Source organism: Pan troglodytes, chromosome 1 (assembly GCF_028858775.2).
Source record: "Pan troglodytes isolate AG18354 chromosome 1, NHGRI_mPanTro3-v2.0_pri, whole genome shotgun sequence".
Lineage (NCBI taxonomy): Eukaryota > Metazoa > Chordata > Mammalia > Primates > Hominidae > Pan > Pan troglodytes.
Window position 1 is genome coordinate 50,802,158 of NC_072398.2, and position 20,817 is coordinate 50,822,974.

Consider the following 20,817-nt stretch of genomic DNA (forward strand, 5'->3'; position numbering starts at 1 on the left):
TTTGATTGAATGTGACCTTTCAGGTTGATATTTTATGGGTTAATTTTTTTGAGTGGGCTCATTACTTGATTTTTTAAAAAAAACAAATAGTTTTCTATCTGTGGGCTGGAGGTATAAAGTCATAAAATGAACAGAAATTTAAGGTGAAACAAAAGAGACATTAAGTGATGTGGAAACTGATCACTGGGTTAATAATTCCGATTCCAAAATCACATTTTGTTGGTTTCTTCACCTAAAAAAGCGTTACTGAGACTTACTGAACTATCAAGTTTTTGAAAATATAATCAGAATATAATCACAATAACCACAAATATTGTATCCTTCAATAGTCTTTCTTATTTACAATACATTTAAAATCATTACTAAATAAACATCTGCCATAGCCACTAGCTCAGATCAGCAAGCACTATTGTAATAATAGTCTACTTTATTAAAAACATTTTAACCGTCTTTCCAATGTTTGATAAATGCTTAAATTTCTTTTTCACTCAAAGCATTGTTTTTAGTCCTCAATTTATCTCTACTCAATTTTCTTCAACGAAGGGCACCATTTATCCTTCTTTCTCATTTCCATTTCTTAAACTTTCATCTGCAAACCCTGTACTCAACTTACAGAACTTTCTTCCAAATCTGTCTCCTCAAACCTAACATGAAAAGAAATGTTATGCTTTTTTGTTTGTTTGTTTTTGAGACGGAGTCTTGCTGTGTCGCCCAGGCTGGAACGCAGTAGCGCGATCTCGGCTCACTGCAAGTTCCGCCTCCTGGGTTCACGCCATTCTCCCGCCTCAGCCTCCCGAGTAGCTGGGACTACAGGCGCCCGCCACCACGCCCGGCTAATTTGTTGCATTTTTAGTAGAGACGGGGTTTCACCGTGTTAGCCAGGATGGTCTCGATCTCCTGACTTCGTGATCCACCCGCCTCGGCCTCCCAAAGTGCTGGGACTACAGGCGTGAGCCACAGCGCCCGGCCCAGAAATGTTATGCTAAAGCAACCACTGAGGCACCACTGTGTCAACCTTTCTTATGCCTTCTCTATTTAAACTAGGAATTTTTAATAACAAATAAAAAGTATTGAAAGAAACGAAGTATATATTTTGCTTGATATTAATGCTGACATTTTAACAGTATCAGTTAAATTTCAAAATAATTAACAATATAGCTATTTACTATTTTAGAGTTTCATGAGATAAGTTTGTGAACAAACAGATAATTTTGATGACTACTCCAATGTCTCTCAAAGAAATTAAATACTGAAATGGAAGGAAAACAGTCTATTTATCTTATTTCCCAGTAAATGGACACCTGGCATTACAGAGAAAATGAGGCCTATGTAAAACAGGAAGTAATATCAATAAAACAAAACTATCACATCCTCTGGCCTATCTTGTGAGTAATTTTCTGCCTTACTCTACAGAGAGTTCTTTGGAGAAGTTTCTCTCACTCATTCAATTGTCATTTATTGGTTCATCCTTTAATCTAACTCTGAGATTCCTGCCCACATTCCCTCAATCAATCAATCAATCAATTACTAAGCCTTTTAAAATGTGTCAGGCCCCAGGCCCTAGAGTTATACAGATAAGCAGCAGAGTTACTGATCCTCAAGGGCAGGAGCTTGACAGTCTGCAGGGGGAGGCATCCATGCAAGGAAGCTACTACAACATGGCGTAATTGCCAAGGGAGGAGGCTATGGGGAGAGAAGAAAGATGTCAGGGAAAACTGTGCAGGAAAACTTTATGTCCCAGCTATGTTTGAAAGGAAAAGAGTGAGTTTCTTTGGAAAGAACAGGAAAAAGAGGTATTTCAGAAAGAGGAAACATCATCTATAAAAGCATGAAAATTCATGGAACTTCTAGTAGAACTTGCATTGATAAAGAGTTAGAGAAAGAAGAAAAGAATATCTGATGATCAATAATTCTTGAGAGATGAGCCCAGGTCAGTTTACGACGGGCCTTTTGAGTCACAATTCCTTATACATAAGTAAATGTTTGCTTCACTGTCACCAACAATACCAAGTTTCATTTAAACTAAGAGACATCTAAGGAAAGATATCTATCTTTTCAACCCAGGACTCTTGCTAAACATAGTAATTGCCCATTGATACATGGATGAGATCATTACTAGAAAAGGAGAAAATACAAAACACCAAAAGAAATCAGAAATAAATATATTTAAGTCAGCCATAAAATACAGATTCCCTAATATCACTTATGTGTAGCTGAAATATTTCAATCCAGAACCCTAATTATTTGTACACACTAAGACTAGCATAATTCAAAAGAAAAGATTTGACATTCAGGCTTATTTTTCTAAAACTTCTCATTTTTTGTTTTAATGCTTAATTGTTATATATGTTTTAGAATATAAGATAGGAAATTAAAAGAAAAATCCCAAGCTTTTAAACTCTGGGTTCTTAAATAGAATGACTATATCTAGAAATAAATTGTGTAGGGTTCCTGAGGATTCCTGTCAACTGAGGCTGATTGGCAGGTATGGCTAGTATTCTCATGAAATCCTCCCTTAAAATCTTGTTTGGGCAGTAACCTTAAAAATTTGGCAGTAGCTACACAAATTTGGTAAGCTCGTAAATACATACCTGATAAGTTGATTTGCTTAAATTTTTTTATTTTTCAAATAGTTACACACTCTGTTATCATTGTAGCTATAAAATTAACAAAATAAACTGTCTTTTAATTAAAAGTTCACTGTTGAAAAACTCTGTACTTCACTTTTTATTAGTTCCTGTATTTTGCCATACTAACAAATTAAATGATATTCTGGATTTTTAAAAGATCTAAAAAGTCTACTTTATTAAAAAAATTTAAGACATTATAGCACTACCAAATTTGGGATTTTTGGCTACCATGAATTCTGAATAATTATTTTACAAATTGAGTTCCTGCTTAAGGAGAGAAAATATTTATTAGCACATCTGCATTTCAAAGCTCTTGTTTTGAGAACTCTTCTACATAACTAAATAAAGTAACATTGTTATACAGTCTGCATATTTTTATATTCATTTCTTTAGTAAGAATTATTTTCCACATTTACCTAGAAACTACAGCTTTCTATTTCATCAGGGAATGACAACACATTTTACCAATACGAGGAATCACATTTTTTTGGAAAGTACACCATATAATGTGTTTTGCTTTACAGCTCTTTTCGAAACTGGTAACTATATAGAGTGAAGTAAAAAGTGGAATCTATTTTCCTTTCCCAACTCTAAGACCTTCTATCTGGGCCAGACTTTGATATTTGCCCCTTGGCTGAGAATCCGCATATCCAACTTCACACTTAGCTGCAGTGAAGTAGCCCTGCAGGCAGGCCGACTTCAACGAACCACTAGTGGTATCATCATTAAAATCCTGCTGAAGGTCACCATGGTAACCGCCTGCTGAGGCTTCACTGCTGCACTCGGCATCTCCTAATCAGCTACCATGTGAAATGCAAATTCAGACAGTCTGAAAATTAGTCAAGAAGAATAGGGGATGAGGATGCAGATATGTGAAATATTCATGCGCTTCATGGAAAAAAGAAGACAGCATGAATGACACAACAAAGAAAGGCCCCTGACATTCTTGCTATCATTTTGCATTATTGTTCACACCCTACTGTATTTCCAGGCCTATAGTTCTGAAGTTGGTTTTGTGAAATGCCATATTTATAGTCTATACCCAAAATAGTAATTAAAAATGGCTAACATAATAGTATTAACATCAAATAAAGATAATACTAATACTTTTAAATTATCATCACTGCTGTGTAACAGTTTATTCTAATTACCTGAATACAAATGCTTTGCAGAAAAAAACAGGCATCACTGATTATCAGTATCAAAACTACCAGAAGAAAAAGTGCCTATTATATTCTAGGAACACAAATGCTTTACATGTGGTGAAAATTCTTTAGAGATATTTATTATTCAAGTTACACGAACTCAAATTTCCTTACATAATACTAAGACCCAATGCTATTCGTTTCACAATAGAAAGACTGACATGATTACCTAATAAGTGAACATTATAATTGTTTTATATTTTTCCTTTTCTCCTTTCCATTTTCCTGAGGCAAAAAATCTGTTGCTCATGAGAAGGTGCGATGTCCTAACTCAACACACTATTTTCTCTGGGTAGGTCCCTGATGAGTATTCCATAAAGAGCTAATATGAAACATTTTAGTTGACCTGAGATACTGCTATTCTGCATACATCCTCCTTAAATATTCGTAAAATGATGATACGTTAGGCTAAAATGGGAGATGTTTTGTTCAATGAAAGACTGGACATAGGGTAGAGCCAAAACAACTCACTTCAATGGGTTACCAAAGCAAGCAAGCAAGCATTCAGACTCAGATCTTAATAAGGTAGCCTTCTAAGATTTTCAGCCACAACTAACATACTTTTTAAACATGTCTACAATGATAACCTCGAAACATTTCCCCAGTAGAATCTGAGTATAGCAGTGAGGTGATGATAGGACAGGTATTGTCAAAGGAGGGAAGGTAAAGCTTAAATAATAAGGCTCAGAGATATGTAGTTAAGAGATGCGTGTTTCGAGTTTTGGAAAACATGGGTGAAAGGGAAGTTCTGCCAAAATAGAAAATTACAACTGTGTGCTGGTCTGGTCTGGGACTGTGAGAATAAGGAGTTAGCCCTGTTAGGAAGGGCCATCAGACATGATGATTAACTAGAGCCTAAGTATGAGCATTAATTCTGCCCTTTGCACCGTTCAGTACACTGTAGAGTCAGCTACTATTCTTATCACACCTAGAAAGTGGCCAATTTTACACCACATGCTGTGTTGTGTTGCACTACACATTATCAATTGCAGAGTCAACTCTTTAGACAGCAAGTCTCCAAGAGAATGAAAACAGAATTAAAAAGTGCTAGTTCTGCTACCTATACCATTCATTTTCATTTCTGGATAAAGTAAAATTTCTTAGTAAAATAAAAATGTTAGCAAAATGGACAACAGAAGAACATGTGGGCTGAAAATGACTTACTTCTTCTGAATAGTGATCTGAAGGAAGAGGTGGGTAGTCACACTGTTCTATCTTCTTACACAGTGAGTATAAATTCATTTTGTCACCATAGAAAGGACTCTGTAATGCAGCCATCTGTAAAATGCCCCCAGTGAAACTGATATAGTTAGATGGTAACTTAAAAGGTGATTTCATCAAGTATATTATACGGGGGTAGAAAATAATCACAAATATTTTAAATAGAGTTATCTGGGCATTTTGATTTTTATGAATATCCCCTTCTGAGGAAATTTATTAAGAGTTAAAAATCTTACTGCAACTTTTGGTTATTTTTTTTCCAACATTTAAAATTCCCTAAAATAGAGAATTAGCATATTTCTTTATATACAAATGCAACATAAAACAATAAAGAAAAATAACACATAATTTAAAAACTCTTTGTACCTATAATGACACAAAAACAACTACTATATCTCACAACAAAACAGTCATCACAAGGTGTAGCTCAACCATACAGAACAAACATGAAACTGAAGTTAAAACTGAATTATAATCTAGCATAGGGAAGAGAATGCAGAGCATTTTCTCTTGCATAATAGTTTCTGAAGATAAAAGTTATTCTGAGAAAAAACAGTCTTTTCAATTTAAATGCAATAACTGATCCCCAAATAGTTTACAATGAATTAGAACTCTTTTCTTTTGATAATGTCTCAAAAACATTAAATTAAATATGTTCAAAAGCTCTATGAGTCATAGCTGTAATTCAAGGCTTCCAAATGAGATTTTTATGCAGAAAAACATGACCCAAAGGATGAACAACTTTAAAAAAGACATTATTGAATTTAAATTTATTTTAAGACAAGGTTCTAACTTGACATTTAAAGTGCAAGCAAGTACTGTGGTAAGCAGTGTTACAAACTAAAAATTCAATTTAAAATGTTCGCATCCTGTTCAAAACCTTCTAAATCTTTGAACCACAGCAGCAAGAATACAACACGGAGTGCCAGGCTGCCCCAAAGTCAGTCACCCTTTTCTACATGTGCTAATAAGTTTGATTTTGGAAGGACAATGTGTACATTCCCCAGACAGGCAGAGTGTGTGTGAAACACGCTAGTCCATGCTGTGCTACTCAGTGAGCGTCAGTGGGGACAGGACAAGCTGAAAATGGCTCTCATCTGTCTTCTGTGCTCCAGACAGAGCTTTAACTCCTTCAGAGCCTTGATGAGAAGGGGATGGGATTGGAAATCAAAACTGGAAAGTAGCTCAACACATTTTTATCTTGCCTATGTTTTACATAAAACGTGCACACAACTATACAGAAGTACCTTAGGAAGAGTTGTTTCACATGACGAGAAAAAAGTTAAAAACAATCTGAATGCCCCTAATCATATAAAACACTCTGAGAGGAAATTTCTAAAAGAACCACAATAATAATAATAATAATAATAGTGGTTTTTGTTTTAAATGCAAGGACACTTTAAGATAAATGTTACCTTAAAAATACACTGTATATATAAACTATAGTCTCTCTGTGTTTGCAAAACCTTAAGTAAATGTACATATATTCATTATCATATTCTAGGCGTTCATTATAGTCCTTTTTCTCAGTACTGCAGAGTGTTAAAAAAAAAAAAAAAATCTGAATGTCCCCTAAGGAGTTAAACAGGAATAGTATATTTTCATGCATCTCCTGCTTTGACAGATGAAAAATGTCAACTGTCCTGTTTTTATTTTCAAGCTTTTGCACTATTCATCTGGTTCATTAGTGCATCTCGATGCTGCCCCTGACAGCTGCTCGCCCTCTCCTCCCAGCAGCTGAATTTTTCAGGCTAATTTGATCCTCCACACTGAGACGATCGCTAGAATGATTGACTTACTCCCTGACCTCCAGGGTCTGACTTTCCTGATTAGTATTCTGGGGGTGTCGGAGGGACGAAAGCCCACTGTCTGTCTTCGGGGCTGGTGGCAGCTCTCTTTTTTTTTGAACTGTAAGCCACCAACCTACAACCCTGTAAGGATGCAATTGCTGCGCTGAACAATAAAGGAAATGTGTAAAACCTACTTTTCCATGTAAAGGTCCGTGTAGCAAAAGCACAGCATCTTGATTTTAATTAGTAAAGTCTACTTTGTTGCATATCAATTAAAACTGTACTGCTAGTTTTTTTTTTTTTTTTTGAGGTTTCAGGAATATTTGAAAGTCTAATTTTCTGAGTTTAAAATACATTTTCAAAAAAGGCTTCCTACGTCTTCATTGTTAATAGTAATTTTTTAGTGGGTACAATACAAAATACGTGATGTTATGACCAATTTTTAAAAGCCAAACTGTTAGCTATTTCTATTAACAGTACATTGAAACACAACTGAAAGGAAATAGAACATAAATTTAAATTAAAGCTTTAGAAAAATTCTAGTTCTTCTAAAAGATTTGCATGGAGAAATCAAGAAAATGCGTTGAGATGAAAACTAACATTAGCATGATAGATACTTTAACTCAAAATCATCCACAATACATATAACTCATGGATGTAGAAATGTCCAAAGATGTTATTTTTATTTTTGTGGCATTTTAAGTCCATACAAAAATGGGACACCGTCTCTCAAAGGCAAATTCAAAATGTGATAAATTATTTCAGTTTTCACATGAGTATGCTAGATCTAAAAGAATTATGCAAACTTCCTCTCAAAAACCACTTACTACCTCAACAGAACTTTTTCTTTTTTATTGCTAAATTTAATCTAGTTATTGGAAACCAATTTGCTGTTTACTTTTAGGGATTTGAAGATAATATGTTGCTTTGATAATATTAGACTATGGCCTAAAGGAATCTAAGGTTAACTAAACAAACATAAAATATTTTAAATGTACAGAGTGACTAACTTTTAAATATTATAGTAACAATATAAACAATCCAGTTCTTTTTAGGATTGTACCAAATTATTAACAAAATATAACACAGTGAGCGTAATTTCTTGTAATCTCATGTGCACATATAAAGACATGTTTTGTTACATTACTGACTCATAATTTTTCATAACAAAAATTATCCAAAGTATGAGTTTATTTAAGAATATTTAAAAATCCTTTCATTTTAAGTAGTTGTTAGTCACTTTAGTAGAAAGGACAAAACAAATAATTTCAGGTTCCTTAAATTAAGGAAATTTGAATCTGCAATGAATAAAATAATAAAAGATCATGACATACATTTTTAAAGAGTCAAAAAACACCTCCTAATGCTCTACTTCCAAGTAATGGTGGTACAATTAAAATAGATGATTTCATCATATATTTCATTTAGTTCTGGAGGACAAGAGACAGGAAATATATATAGTAGGAAATGCACTGGTTTCTATTTATCCTCTTTAGACTTCTCTCATATACACAGAGATCTGAAAATGATTCCTACACAGGGATATGAAAATGCTTCCATGTATTACATTTCCTCACTTTATTAAAACCTACTTAGATATAGACTAATTTTTAATTAACAGCTTTGACTCGAAGCCTATATTCCTAGGAAAATTATCATTCAATTAAAAAAACAAAATTACAGAAGTCACTAGCTTGAGATACTTTTATACTAACACAGATGTAAAATGTGTTACTAACATGCTTTCTTTTATCCACCCAAATTATTACAGTGCAACATTTCTAGAGGACCTACCTACATGATTCCATCTTCCTTTGATAAATGATCACCAGTAGAACAAAAGAGAGAGTATTTCACTGAGCTTTACCAATACAAATTGTTACTCATGGAAACTAAATTGATAACCTAGAAGAACTATCTGTTTGCATACTATCCTTAATGCTAAATTACACCTGTGTAAAAGTGAAATAAAATATTGATAAAAATATTTACTATACTTTCATATATTAAATCCAATCCATTATGCCACTCCTGTAATGCATGGATCAAGATTTACAGATGTTCAAACGTATATTTTTACAAATGCAAGATATACAGAAAGGCGTTATATTAACATAAAAGTTAATGCTTTAAAAATAAACTTCTCATCAAAAGAACACAATTTAAAAATATATTAGATGTGTAGGAATGTATAGTTATTAAATTCCATTATACAAAGTTATTAACCCAATGAAAATTCTTCACAATTAAAAAGGTGATTTTTAAACATCCAGAAAAAAGTAAGTATATACTATAAGGATAGAGGAAATATACTAAGTAAAACTGCATCAATATTTGGAATTTATCAACATTACCTACCTCATATAGTAGACAGCCAAGAGACCAGATGTCAGATTTGAAGTTGTATCCATTTTCATGTATTCTCTCTGGAGACATGTAATAAGGCGTACCAACTGCAAAAAAACAAACCAAATAAAGTAAGAGGTATATAAAAATAAAGATGCAGCTGTGGTAAGAAACTACATACAAAATTTTGAATTTAAAAACATCACCAAAATAATTCATTAGGATCGAAAGCTGTTTTTGAGAATACTAAAAACTTTTAAATTTCTTCTTTACTTCTTGACCCTTAAATAGTACACTAACAACTGCACTAAACAATGTGGTGGGTTAAACTTTATTTCCTTTTGATCAATCCAAGAAGAATCAACGGAGCATAACTAAGGGAAAAAAAGTAATTCTGCCAAGAATACCTACTTAAATGATTCATGTTGGCTTTATTTTTTAAAAAAAATATGGCTTGAATATCCCAAATAATTAAGCATGATAATTTATTTAAAAATAAATAATATAACAATTTAGTAGAGTATGAGTAAATAAATCATATTTGTTAACTTTTACAGAAACATCCTTTAGAACACAGCGTGGCTGTTAACAAATGATATAACACTTGATGCCTTACTTCCACTTTAGAAAGAATACCACAGACTTTTGTACATCAAAGGATTATATAATAACAAATGTGAAAGGGCACTGGCATCTCTGGAAAAATGTCTTGAGTTATTGTTACTACTGAGACCTTTTTAGAGACAAGACACTCAAGATAATTTTTGTTTTAATTGCTTGCTTTGATGTGCTAATACTTTCTTTTTTTAATGACTGTTTTAGAAGATGCTATTAAACACTTGAAAATAAACAAAAGCATATATGTTACACTTTGAAGTGTAAAAATATTTAAGTGACTTTCAAAGTGAGTATCTTTAATTTCAAACTCAGATGGCTATTTCATCATCATTAGTCTAAGGCTTTTTGCCAAATAGAAAGTCAAAGTTTAAGAATATTTAGAATCTTATTTACCTGAGGGAAGGGCTACCAAAAATATGTTGCTACTCAAAAAGAAAAGGGCATTTTCCTTTTTCTATTAATTTTCAAGACCTCCCCAGGTGTTTACTATAAATCTTAAATAAGACTAACAAGACTGAATAGGGGTCTTTAGTCAGAAGCAACAAAAAGATTCACACCAATAATCAAAGCACTATACTCAAAGGCAGGAGTCAGTTTGCCAAAAGAATAAAGTTATAACCTAATAGTTATGTGTGGAAACTATACTAAGCTAAAGGTGAAAACATCATGTACCATGACCCATGATATCCTACCTGTATCGGAATCCGTTTTTACTAATCATGGATAGCCCTAGTCAGACTGGATGAAAGAAAAGTATTTATGAAAGTGATGAAGAAACGTTAAAAAAAAAGTATGCAAACAGAAGGATAAGAAACTTAAATAAAATACGAACTATTAATATACAAAAATTAATGAGACAAACTTTAAGACATAAATTATTTAATTGTAGCATTTACTGTGAAGACAAACAGGTAAATACGCCAATTTCTATAGTGTCAGAAAAGCAAAGAACTTTGGAAAACAGCTAGGTTTAAAGAATCTGTATTATTACTGTGTAAAATAAACACAAGCTATCTAGCTTTGGGAGTTCTAACTACTTTCACCTGTAGTTTGCATAAGTGACACCAATTATTGGAAATATTCACACATTCTCTCCATTTAAGGAAGGATGGTAGGTACAGCTGGAATAATAAACGGGCTCTGCTCCTGGTTTCAGGACATAAAGCAAGTGACTGGCAGTGAGGAATGTGCAGAGAGAGGCTTCACAGAATCCACAGGGGGGCAACTGAAAACACTGAGGCTTGAAGGTTCAGAGTTTACCAAAAGCAAAGGTAATTTTAACCAGTAGCTCTGGGAAACCTGCTGATACATTAGGGGTTTGATATGAGTGTGAAAGATTGATGATAAGGAAAAAGAAGAACAAATGCTAGCATTTTACAGAGATTAGCCCCAGCATAACACCTTAACTGCAACACAAACTGAACTCAAGGACGACCCAAGTGAAGGGAGCAGAGGAAAAGAATGATTAGGAATTCTACTAAGCTAAACTTAAAATGTAAAAAATGTTAATGTACAAAAATCCTTTTTCAGTGAGCTGCTGGAGGTCACTGCAAAAAGTTACACACTCAGTTAACACTGATACTTTAAATTTAGATACTGATTCTTAATATTATAAATAACAAGCCTCTTTATATTAAATAAGCATGTTTTATTTCAATATTTAAACTAAATATATTCGTTAGTATATATTAAAATGTAAAGCTAAGGATGCTACTCACCTCTTTGATCAACAAATTTCCAACAGTCATTACATAAGATGAGTAACTTTGTATTCTGCACTATAATTATTAATAGGATAAATTCATAATTCACTAGGGAACACAGGCCTAAAGAGGGAGGTTCTACTGTCTCCTGACATGCTTCCTCATATGCCCCTCCGTTCTGGACAAGGACTCACGCTGACTGACACTGAGCAAAGAGGTTCAGCCCCATCACGTAAACTGATTCGTCCTTACCTCTCTCTATCTAGCAGAGAGGCCTAAAAGTTTAAGTGCTCAGGAAAATTTGCAGTACATTTAAATGCAGTGATATGTTTTCAACATTTCAAAATTAATGAAGATATAATTATTTCCAAAAACCTTTTTCAGAGATTCATGACAGCTGTGTCTACGATTACTGTTGCCTCAAGAATGTTGTGACTTCTTTTAACAGCTGTACAAGAAAAGAGAGTTATGGAGTGATATGATTAGACATTAAAATGATCATGCGAATTACTGTCCTATGTATTGAGAAGCTTGAAGACTACAGTACATGTAATTCCACTTATCTTTCAAGAATTTATGATTGTAGGTAAAATGAAAGTACATTTTGCAATAGCAGATACTTATGCCACTTTAACCTTCGGACATGAATAAAAGTAGGAAATGGATGATAACATTATAAAAAACAGAGGCTGACATTAGAGGAAAACTGGTAACAACTAAAAATCTTACCTGACCTTTCTTTATTCTATATGAATATTACATTAAAATATACTAAGGCAGTCATCCATATGTAAAAATCCCTTTCATTACATTGACTTATTCTAGCTATATGAGAAAAGTTTTATATGGTATATACTCCATAAACAATAAATATATTCTAATCTTTATCCTGAATAAAATGAAGACTGATATTTAGAAGTTCTGCAATATGTTTAAGAGAACCAACAAGTTCTGCTAACATGTTGCTATTATGGAAGATATCACTAAATTGATAATTTTCATCAGAGCAGGTTATATACAGAATAGTTTAGCTAACAATTTAGCACTGTAATCTCTGCAAAAATTTGAATGAAAAAAGAAAACAATGACTGAAGCATCCTCACATGCAGTTAGCTTTGGATTGCTTTTTTGTGTGTTCTTTAAACAAGGGAGGCAGCACAAAACCAGTGAAAGATAAATCTCTTTCACATCTTACATTTGCCACTAACTAGTTAGGACCATTTAACTTCTCTTTTTATTTCCTTCCCTCATCTGTAAGATAAAATGAGAAAGAAGAGCTGATCTCTGAGGTCCCTTTTGCTTTAAAATTCTGTACCACTTACAGAAACTCTACAAAAATCCATCTGGAAAACAAAATGGAAAAAAAATTGTCCTTTTTAAACTATTACTTAGGACAGCTGAGTGAGAGTGTTTTAAGTCGGAGAGTACAAACAAACGAACTGAGTTTAGAAATATAGTTTCTTTCTCCTAGAATCAGAGCAAACTACAGAAAAGAAAGCTTTGAATATTCCTTGTTGGGAAAATTAAAAGGAGACAAGTCATCTTACACCTCAGTTCGATATAAACACACACACACACACACACACACACACACACACAACTTCAGGGAATAGGACTTAATTTCCATTATTTCCTTCATACTCATGAGTCAGCCCAGAAATTATGTTGGCAGACAGAATGGAGAGAGGCCAAATTTATTTCATTGTTAGTAGTATTAACTGAGGTCAATATAGAATGGCTGAGTAGGAGATCAATATTTCTTCTGCAAAAGACATTTATAAAATAAAATTTGTCATCTTTGAAGTGCAACCGATAACATTTAAGAGCTTTAATAATGCTGAGGAAAAACACCTAAGCATATTTTATTGTTATTGTTGCTGTGCTCCAGGCCCTGTGTTCAATGCATCCTATGTATTATCTTGCTGAATTTTAACAAAAGTTTACCATGCCCTGTTGCATGGCATACACAATTCTAGGTCCTGTGGTGACAGAAGTAAACAGGACAAATCCTTGATCTTGTGGGGCTCACAGTCCAGTGAAAACAGGGACTATTATAAAGTAGTTTTATAAGATGTTTCAATTATTATACTGCTTTAGAGAGAAGGCATAGGGAAGTTGGTCAGGTAACTTGCCAAACATCATAAAACTGGTAAGCTGTAGACCTGGAATTCAAACCTAAGTAGTTCTTGTCTCTTGCATTTAAGCAGATGGTTATTTCATTATAACTGACCACTGTGAAATACAACTGAAAAAAATATCTGTATCTTTCCAAATTAAGAAGCAGAGAAATCTTCTAAAAGTCACAGCATGTACATAAGAAAAACCAGGAATAAGGGTCCAGGTTCAATGGGCCACATGTGAAAATTATGCTACTCTGCAGCTATGCCGATTTAAATAAATACCTGTTATGGCGGCTGGGAGGTTAAAGGTACACTGTTTAAAATTAGATAATAGCTTCTTAACAGAGCAATTACTTAAGTCAAGAAGGGATTGAAAGTTAAAAATAAATCAGTGAAAGCAGCCTATAGTACTGACTGAACATATGCTGCCTTTACAGCTCTCAACCACCCTGAACAACGAAGGGGAATAAGCCAAAGATCTATCGAGAGGTGCTAGGAAAGGTGTGGGAAAAACAAGTATGTGACCACAGGTGGCACCTGGCACCAAAAATGAAACTGTTTTAATGCCTGGTTCAAGAACACTAATTTTCTAAGTTGAAATCAGAGGATATATCGCACTTGGAAATAGTGTGGGCAACACGAATTGTACACTCAAGAGACTCTAGTGTGAAAATTCTGATATCGAGCTTGAATGATGGCCATGCATTTACTCTGCTGGCAATATTACAAAATCAAAGAACCATTTGTCTCACTGAGAAAGGTAAACAGGAGTTCAAGCAATCCTATAACAAAAACAAAAACAAGAACATAATTTCCTCCCGAGAGGTTTCAAATATTTGTTTAGCACAAGGATCAATATGAGAGAGTTTTAGTTAGCTTTTTTTTTTTTTAAAGCAAAAATCTATCTCATTTTTAGGATGTACAACAAGCACATACAAGTAAACTCACACACAAACATGCAGTAAGCTAACAATGAAAGAAAATGATTTGTTTATAAATTTTTATTAAGCCAAGTGTGGCATTTTCTCCCTTGAAAAGTAAATGTAAATTACAATGCAATAAAGTACCTCTAAAGACCTATAATAAAAATGTGAAAATCTAAAGTCAAAATATCTCTTCAAAAAAGAAATATTTATTTTCAGTAAATGTAAACTTCCTCTAATTTTGGAACCTCTTCTGCAGAACCTCTCTAGCTTTTTTTTGTTTGTTTTTGTTTTTGTATTGAGACAGAGTCTTGCTCTGTTGCCCAGGCTGGAGTGCAGTGGCGTGATCCACACTCAGCTATTTTTTTGTATTTTTAGTAGAGATGGGGTTTCACCGTGTTAGCCAGGATGGTCTCAATCTCCTGACCTCGTGATCCACCCGCTTCGGCCTCCCAAAGTGCTGGGATTACAGGTGTGAGCCACCGCACCCAGCCTAGAACCTCTCTAGCTTTTAAACAATTTCACCTAATTATGCTTTAGAGGAGGATATGAATGTCTCCCTAGCTGTCGTGTCTATTAAAATGTCTATTAAATTAGTCTATTAAAATGGCGTTACAGGCAGAAATTTTGCCTCCATGATCTTCGCCTCTTGGTGCTATACCTGTTTATGTTACGGTAGTGGCAAGAGACTTTGCAGCCATAAAGGTTGAGGACTTCATAATAGGAAGATTACCCTAGATTATCAGTAAGAGATGCAACAGAAGGGGCAGGGGAGATTCAAAGTGTGAGAGGGACTCTCCACCACTGCTAACTTTTAAAAGGGAGGAAGGAAGCCAGGAGCCAAGGAATGAGGGCAGCCTCTAGAAGCTGGGAATGGCCGTCAGCTCACAGCCAGTGAGGAAACAAGAACATCAGTCCTACAAAACCAAAAAACGGAATTCTGCCATAATCTGAATAGACAAGAAATGGACCGAACCTCCAGAAGTCCTGCAATCCTACAGATACGTTGATGTTAGCCTGGTTAGAGTCATATTGGACTTCTGACCTACAGAACAGAAAAATAATACGTTTCTGTTGTTTTAAGCCACTAAGTTTTTGGTAATGTGTTAGGGCAGCAATTGAAAATAAACACAAACGTGTTAATGATTCATGCATTGAGTGGGAGAATGAAACACTCAATTCTATGTGGTATGGACCTACCTTACACCAAGAATTACGTAAGGACCGAGGGGGTAAGAGAAAAATGCATATGGTTCAAAAAAAAAAAAATTTGACCTCTAAAAGCTCACTGGATCATTTTGGGATGGTGTTCTTTTTTGTCAGGGGTGGCGGAGCAGGAGAAGCCAATACATTTGCCAAAAGAAGAATAATATGGTTAATAACGCAATGTATACAGGTTTAAATTATGGTCCTTTGTAATTTAAATGAACTCTGGCTTGGTCACTAACTGACAGAAATCTAAACTTGATAATCATACCTATCTCAAAGAGATGTAGAATAGAAATCAGTTAATGTGCTACATGGCACTTAGTCCATATGAGTATTTGAAGCTTGATAAGTAACTATTTTTTATTATAAATGTTTTAAATTGACCAAAATAAGCTCTTATCAAAAGCAAGTCCAGCAGGGATAACTGCAGATTTATTGATCCAGAGAAAAGTCACCAGGGATCAATACTCCAGTGAACCTCAAGAATCTTTCTGGATTTAAAGATAATCTCTCTGCTTAGAATTTTCCAATTTAGAAAGATGTAAATTTCCTAACGGCTCACTCTTCATTCACCACTACCACCCATTCCCATTAAGAGAGTTAATTACCCTTTGGTTGCAATAGCTACAAATATGTCACAAAAATAAAGAAGTAGAAAAAGGATACAAGCAGTATTTTTAAAAAAATTGAAATTAGGTATTTTTCCTCTATCTCAAAGCCATGAACAATACTCATATTCATTATTTCTGATTCTCCTCTTCCTGAACAAATAGGAGAATTACATTTCCCTGTCCCTTTGAGATACTCATTGCCATGAGATCTGTTTTGGCCAATGAAATGTGAATGGAAGTAATCTTTTACAATCAAGCAGAAGGGCTTAATTAAGAGCCAGTAAGTGATTCTCCATGCTCTCTTCCCCTCATGGGATCACAAAAACGTATGTTGATATGAATATAACACAAGACTGAAGCTGCCTGGAATGCCAAGTCACCACATGAAGGGACGTCAGCTACCTTAAAGACCAACAAGCGTCTACAACTCACTGTGGGTGACAAAAGATTAGAACATACTTCATTGCTAAGCAATTGAGGCTTTTTTGTATTGTTTCTTCTTGCAGCATAATCTAACCTATACTTACTGATACACTTAGTCAAATTCACCCTTTATGTGTGTAGTCTGTCTCTAAGCTTCATTCATTTAATCAATATTTATTGAGTATCTATTACGAGCAATCCCCTCTTCTAGGTATCTAGGATACATGAGGGAACCAAATACACAAAGATCTCTGTCCTCATAAAACTTACATTTAGCTGGGAGAGACAATACATACAAAGCATAATAAGTAAATTACACGGCATGTCAGAAGATACTAAGTCCTAAGGAAAAAAGAAAAAATAAAATAGGGTAAGGTTTAGGAGTTCTAGGGGTGGAGTGGGAGTGAAGCGGGGGCAGTCAGGTTCAGTTTTAAATAGAGTGATCTCAGTTTTCTCATCTGTAACTTACTGTACCCACAACACTGAGGAACAGAGGAGAAAATGTGCTTTAAAATGCTCAGAAATTTTTAAATGCTATAGAGTACTCGTATTCATTGCCATTGCTGTTATTGTTAATATTTAGTAGCAACAGAGGATTCTCCTGGGTCACTATTATAGGAAATAAGGGAAGTTTGATATGATTTGCCTAGAAATAGTATATATTTGGAATATATAAAATTGTTCTGGTATTCTGTTTATATGTTTAAATATTCAATGATTAAGATACTTATCTCTTAGCTGCCTCTGGGTCAGAATGTTTTTATTTGCTGAAAGGAGACCTCAGAGTAACTTAAGAAACAGAAATATACCAAAAGTACATTTTGCCTCTTACGATACGAGAAAATTTATTACTTGATTGCCGTGTTCCAATTTCACAAGTTTTGGTGAAATTTTAGCTTTCAGTATAAAATAGCCACTTCTTTAGAAATATCAGCTAAAGTTAAGGGTGGACAGATGGCCATGAAGACAGATTTTGATATCCTAGAGGCCTATTTCCTGTTTACTTCTGAATCTTGGAGCAGCAAGAGTAGTCAATTCTAGGAGAGACAGCAAACTATGTCTTCATATGTAGGCTCCTAAGCAATGTAACAAAGCCGAATATAGTATTTCTAGATCTAATAACAACAAATCAGAAAACAGTATAAAGAAAGAAAAAATGTCACAAGGAACTGACATAATGAAAAAACAGACTTCATGCGAGAGTAAACCCAGACTAGGAAGCCACAGACCTATTCACTATCTTCTAGCTGTTTACCTTTCTCTGCTTCGTTTTCTCAACTTTAGAATACGAACAGCTCATGTGCATAGTTCACGTGTATGTGTAAGGATTTTAGAGAGTTGAATGATTTGCAAACTGTAAAGAACTATGATAAATGTTATTATACCCCTCCAGAAGCACAAGAAGCTGTGTAAATGAGTAATTTATGATTGACCAATTCAACAGGCCAGATAACAAGTCTGGAGAATGTCCAAAAGTAGGTAGAAATAGGAATTAGCATTTAAGTAAATGAAACAGCATGAAGGCGCTGCAGACCTAGACCACTGTTTTCCAAATTGTGGGTCATACAACCCATTAACGAGTTGTGAAATCAATTTAGTGGGCTGTAACCAGTGTGATTTCTAGTGAAATAACATAGAACAGACAATATCAGAATGTAATGCAGTTCCATCATTGTCAAGAAATTTGAAAGCCACTGACCTACACTATTAGAAAGCTTAAGAAAGTTGTGCCCTCATCATAAATTTTAAAGATGTAGATATAGATAAGTTTCTTAACATATATTTTTATAAGATTGACAAATAATAAGGCAAAATTCATAAGTGTCCTACACTTATGTCAAAATATCCTACAATTAGTCTCCCTAGCCACACCTCCATCCAAATTAATACAAAAACAACAATTGAAAATCTTCCCTAACATAACTTCGTGTAAAAACAAAAGTGAAGGTGGGAGGAGGATAAGGAGACCAAAAAAAACCAAACAACCGTATAGATCACAGACCACAGGCAGTGTAAACATTCTGCTCTATGGGCTAATGAGTTCCAATGTGGTGTACTCTGCTCAGTTCTGGGTAGCACATACTAAGGGTACTCTGAGAGGAAAAGATGCAGACTCGCAGGACACAGAAGACCCTGAAGATAGGAGACTACCCTGGGCATGCTTAGCCCAAAGAAGAACGAAGGAGGCTCATGGCTGCTGTCTTCAACCCAGATCACATTGCTCTCATTATATTTAACCTTGGGAAAGCTTGCCACTGCACTTAGAATAAAATGTGAATTGCTCCTACATCCAGCCCTGTCTTTTCTTCACTCAGTTCCAGCAGACAGAGCTTATCCTGTATCCACCTTTTGTATGAAATGCTCTTCAATCTACCTGGGACATTATTTCATAGCTGCCTCTTTTATATCCTTTACATCTCAGTTTAAATATCACCTTCTCAGAAGGGACTTGCCCCACCTCACTCTCTCCAAATTAGTTCCCCAACTGGCCATTTTCTGTCATATCACTAATAATTCATCCTAGTTTTTTGTTTGCTTTATTATCTATTTCCTCCCACCATAAGGTAAGCTCCCTGAGGACATGGACTTGTCTTGCTCAGGCTACATTCCTTGTCTCTAGAATAGCACCTGCATATAACAGGTATGAAAACTATTTTTTGAATCAATCAGTTCAGGCAGAATAAATAAATTGTACCTGGAGAACTCCTTTTCCACTTCCCCCTTTCTTTCTCTGCATCTTCATCACTTCACCACCACCACAAGCAATTGAACATTTATACAGTTCATTATAGTGTTAAGAAAACACTTGCATTCATTATATTATTTGGTCAGGGACTGTTTAGGAGTTAAGGGACAACATAGGATGGTTATTACCTGCATTTCTAGTTTTATAAATCCAGACACTGAGTTTTAGAAAAGTTAATACATGGCTTGATAAAGGTCCTACAGAGCATGCAAATCCTAAATTCTTCCCAAAGCATCATGCTTTTTCTCATGTTCACAAGAAAGCAAGAGGAAAAACATGGCTGGCACATCATGAACTGGGGAGATACAGTCAGTCAATAATCAGAGTGGAAAGTTAGAGGACACCAAACTGTAAAGGGCGCTGAATGCCAGGCCAAGGACCTTGCATGACATTCTTCAGGCAACAAGGAACCAAGGAGGATTTTGAGGAAAGTAACACAATCAGATAGTGTCTTTGAGGAAGATAACTCTAGTGGAAACACACAGAATGGATTATGAAGAAAAATATCAGAAACAAAAGAGGGTAATCTCTTAGTCCAAATGTGAAGTCATTGTTGAGTAAGGATGAGGGAACGGAAAGTAGAGATATTTTGAGACAATGTATGTGGTGGTAGCAGGGAGGAAGCAGAAAAACAAGTGAAGACCTGTTAGGATATTTTTCTGTTTTGAAGATCTGAACATAGTTTGAACATGCAGCAATATCAGATTTAGTATTTGTAATTTTCAATCCTTATATTAAAGGAATTACTACTATGCTATGTCATCATACTTTTAAGAATTGGTTCTGAAAACTAATTGGAAATGTGGCCACCTATACAACTTTATTTGCTACAGAAGACAGAACTACAGGTTTTATTGTATGTTGATTTATCATGGAATGAAAAGATACAAATAAGAGACACAAAATGAATAGACAATTGAAAATGCAAAGACTTGCCCATCTCTTAAGGACTGTTAAATACAAAATAGTTTTGGAAGTGCACGATCCTATTAATGAATTAAAATGAGTTAAAATCGTATCTTGATTTTTCAACAAAAATGTATTTTGAAAATATAAATGCATAAGATGTTTTTAAAATCCTATATATCTTTGCATTTTAAAATTAAATTCCTGAAAATACCTCCTTTCCAAAGTTAAAAGAAATTTGGCTCCAGTACAAACTTTGTTTAAAGTAAACTTACTCAGATTTTTCTTTATGAACTACATAGAGATTTCATTTATTTATAGTTTCACTGAAATTTATACCTGCTCTATGGATGAATCATGACCTAT

At 34.4% G+C, this 20,817-nt stretch overlaps 1 protein-coding gene across 5 annotated transcripts in view; it reads right to left on the minus strand.

Annotated features, from left to right (window-relative positions):
* Positions 1-20,817, minus strand: part of NEK7 (NIMA related kinase 7) — a 165,214-nt gene that overhangs the window by 20,193 nt on the left and 124,204 nt on the right. For 3 of the 5 annotated variants that reach the window (XM_001139810.8, XM_063794003.1, XM_063794002.1), the window contains 2 exons: positions 9,205-9,299; positions 5,000-5,113 (listed from right to left, as the gene is read on the minus strand). In XM_001139810.8, the coding sequence (XP_001139810.1) occupies positions 5,000-5,113; positions 9,205-9,299 (209 nt within the window). The remainder of the gene's footprint in view (positions 1-4,999; positions 5,114-9,204; positions 9,300-20,817) is intronic. The other 2 variants (XM_016935078.4, XM_063794006.1) reach the window with 1 other exon arrangement.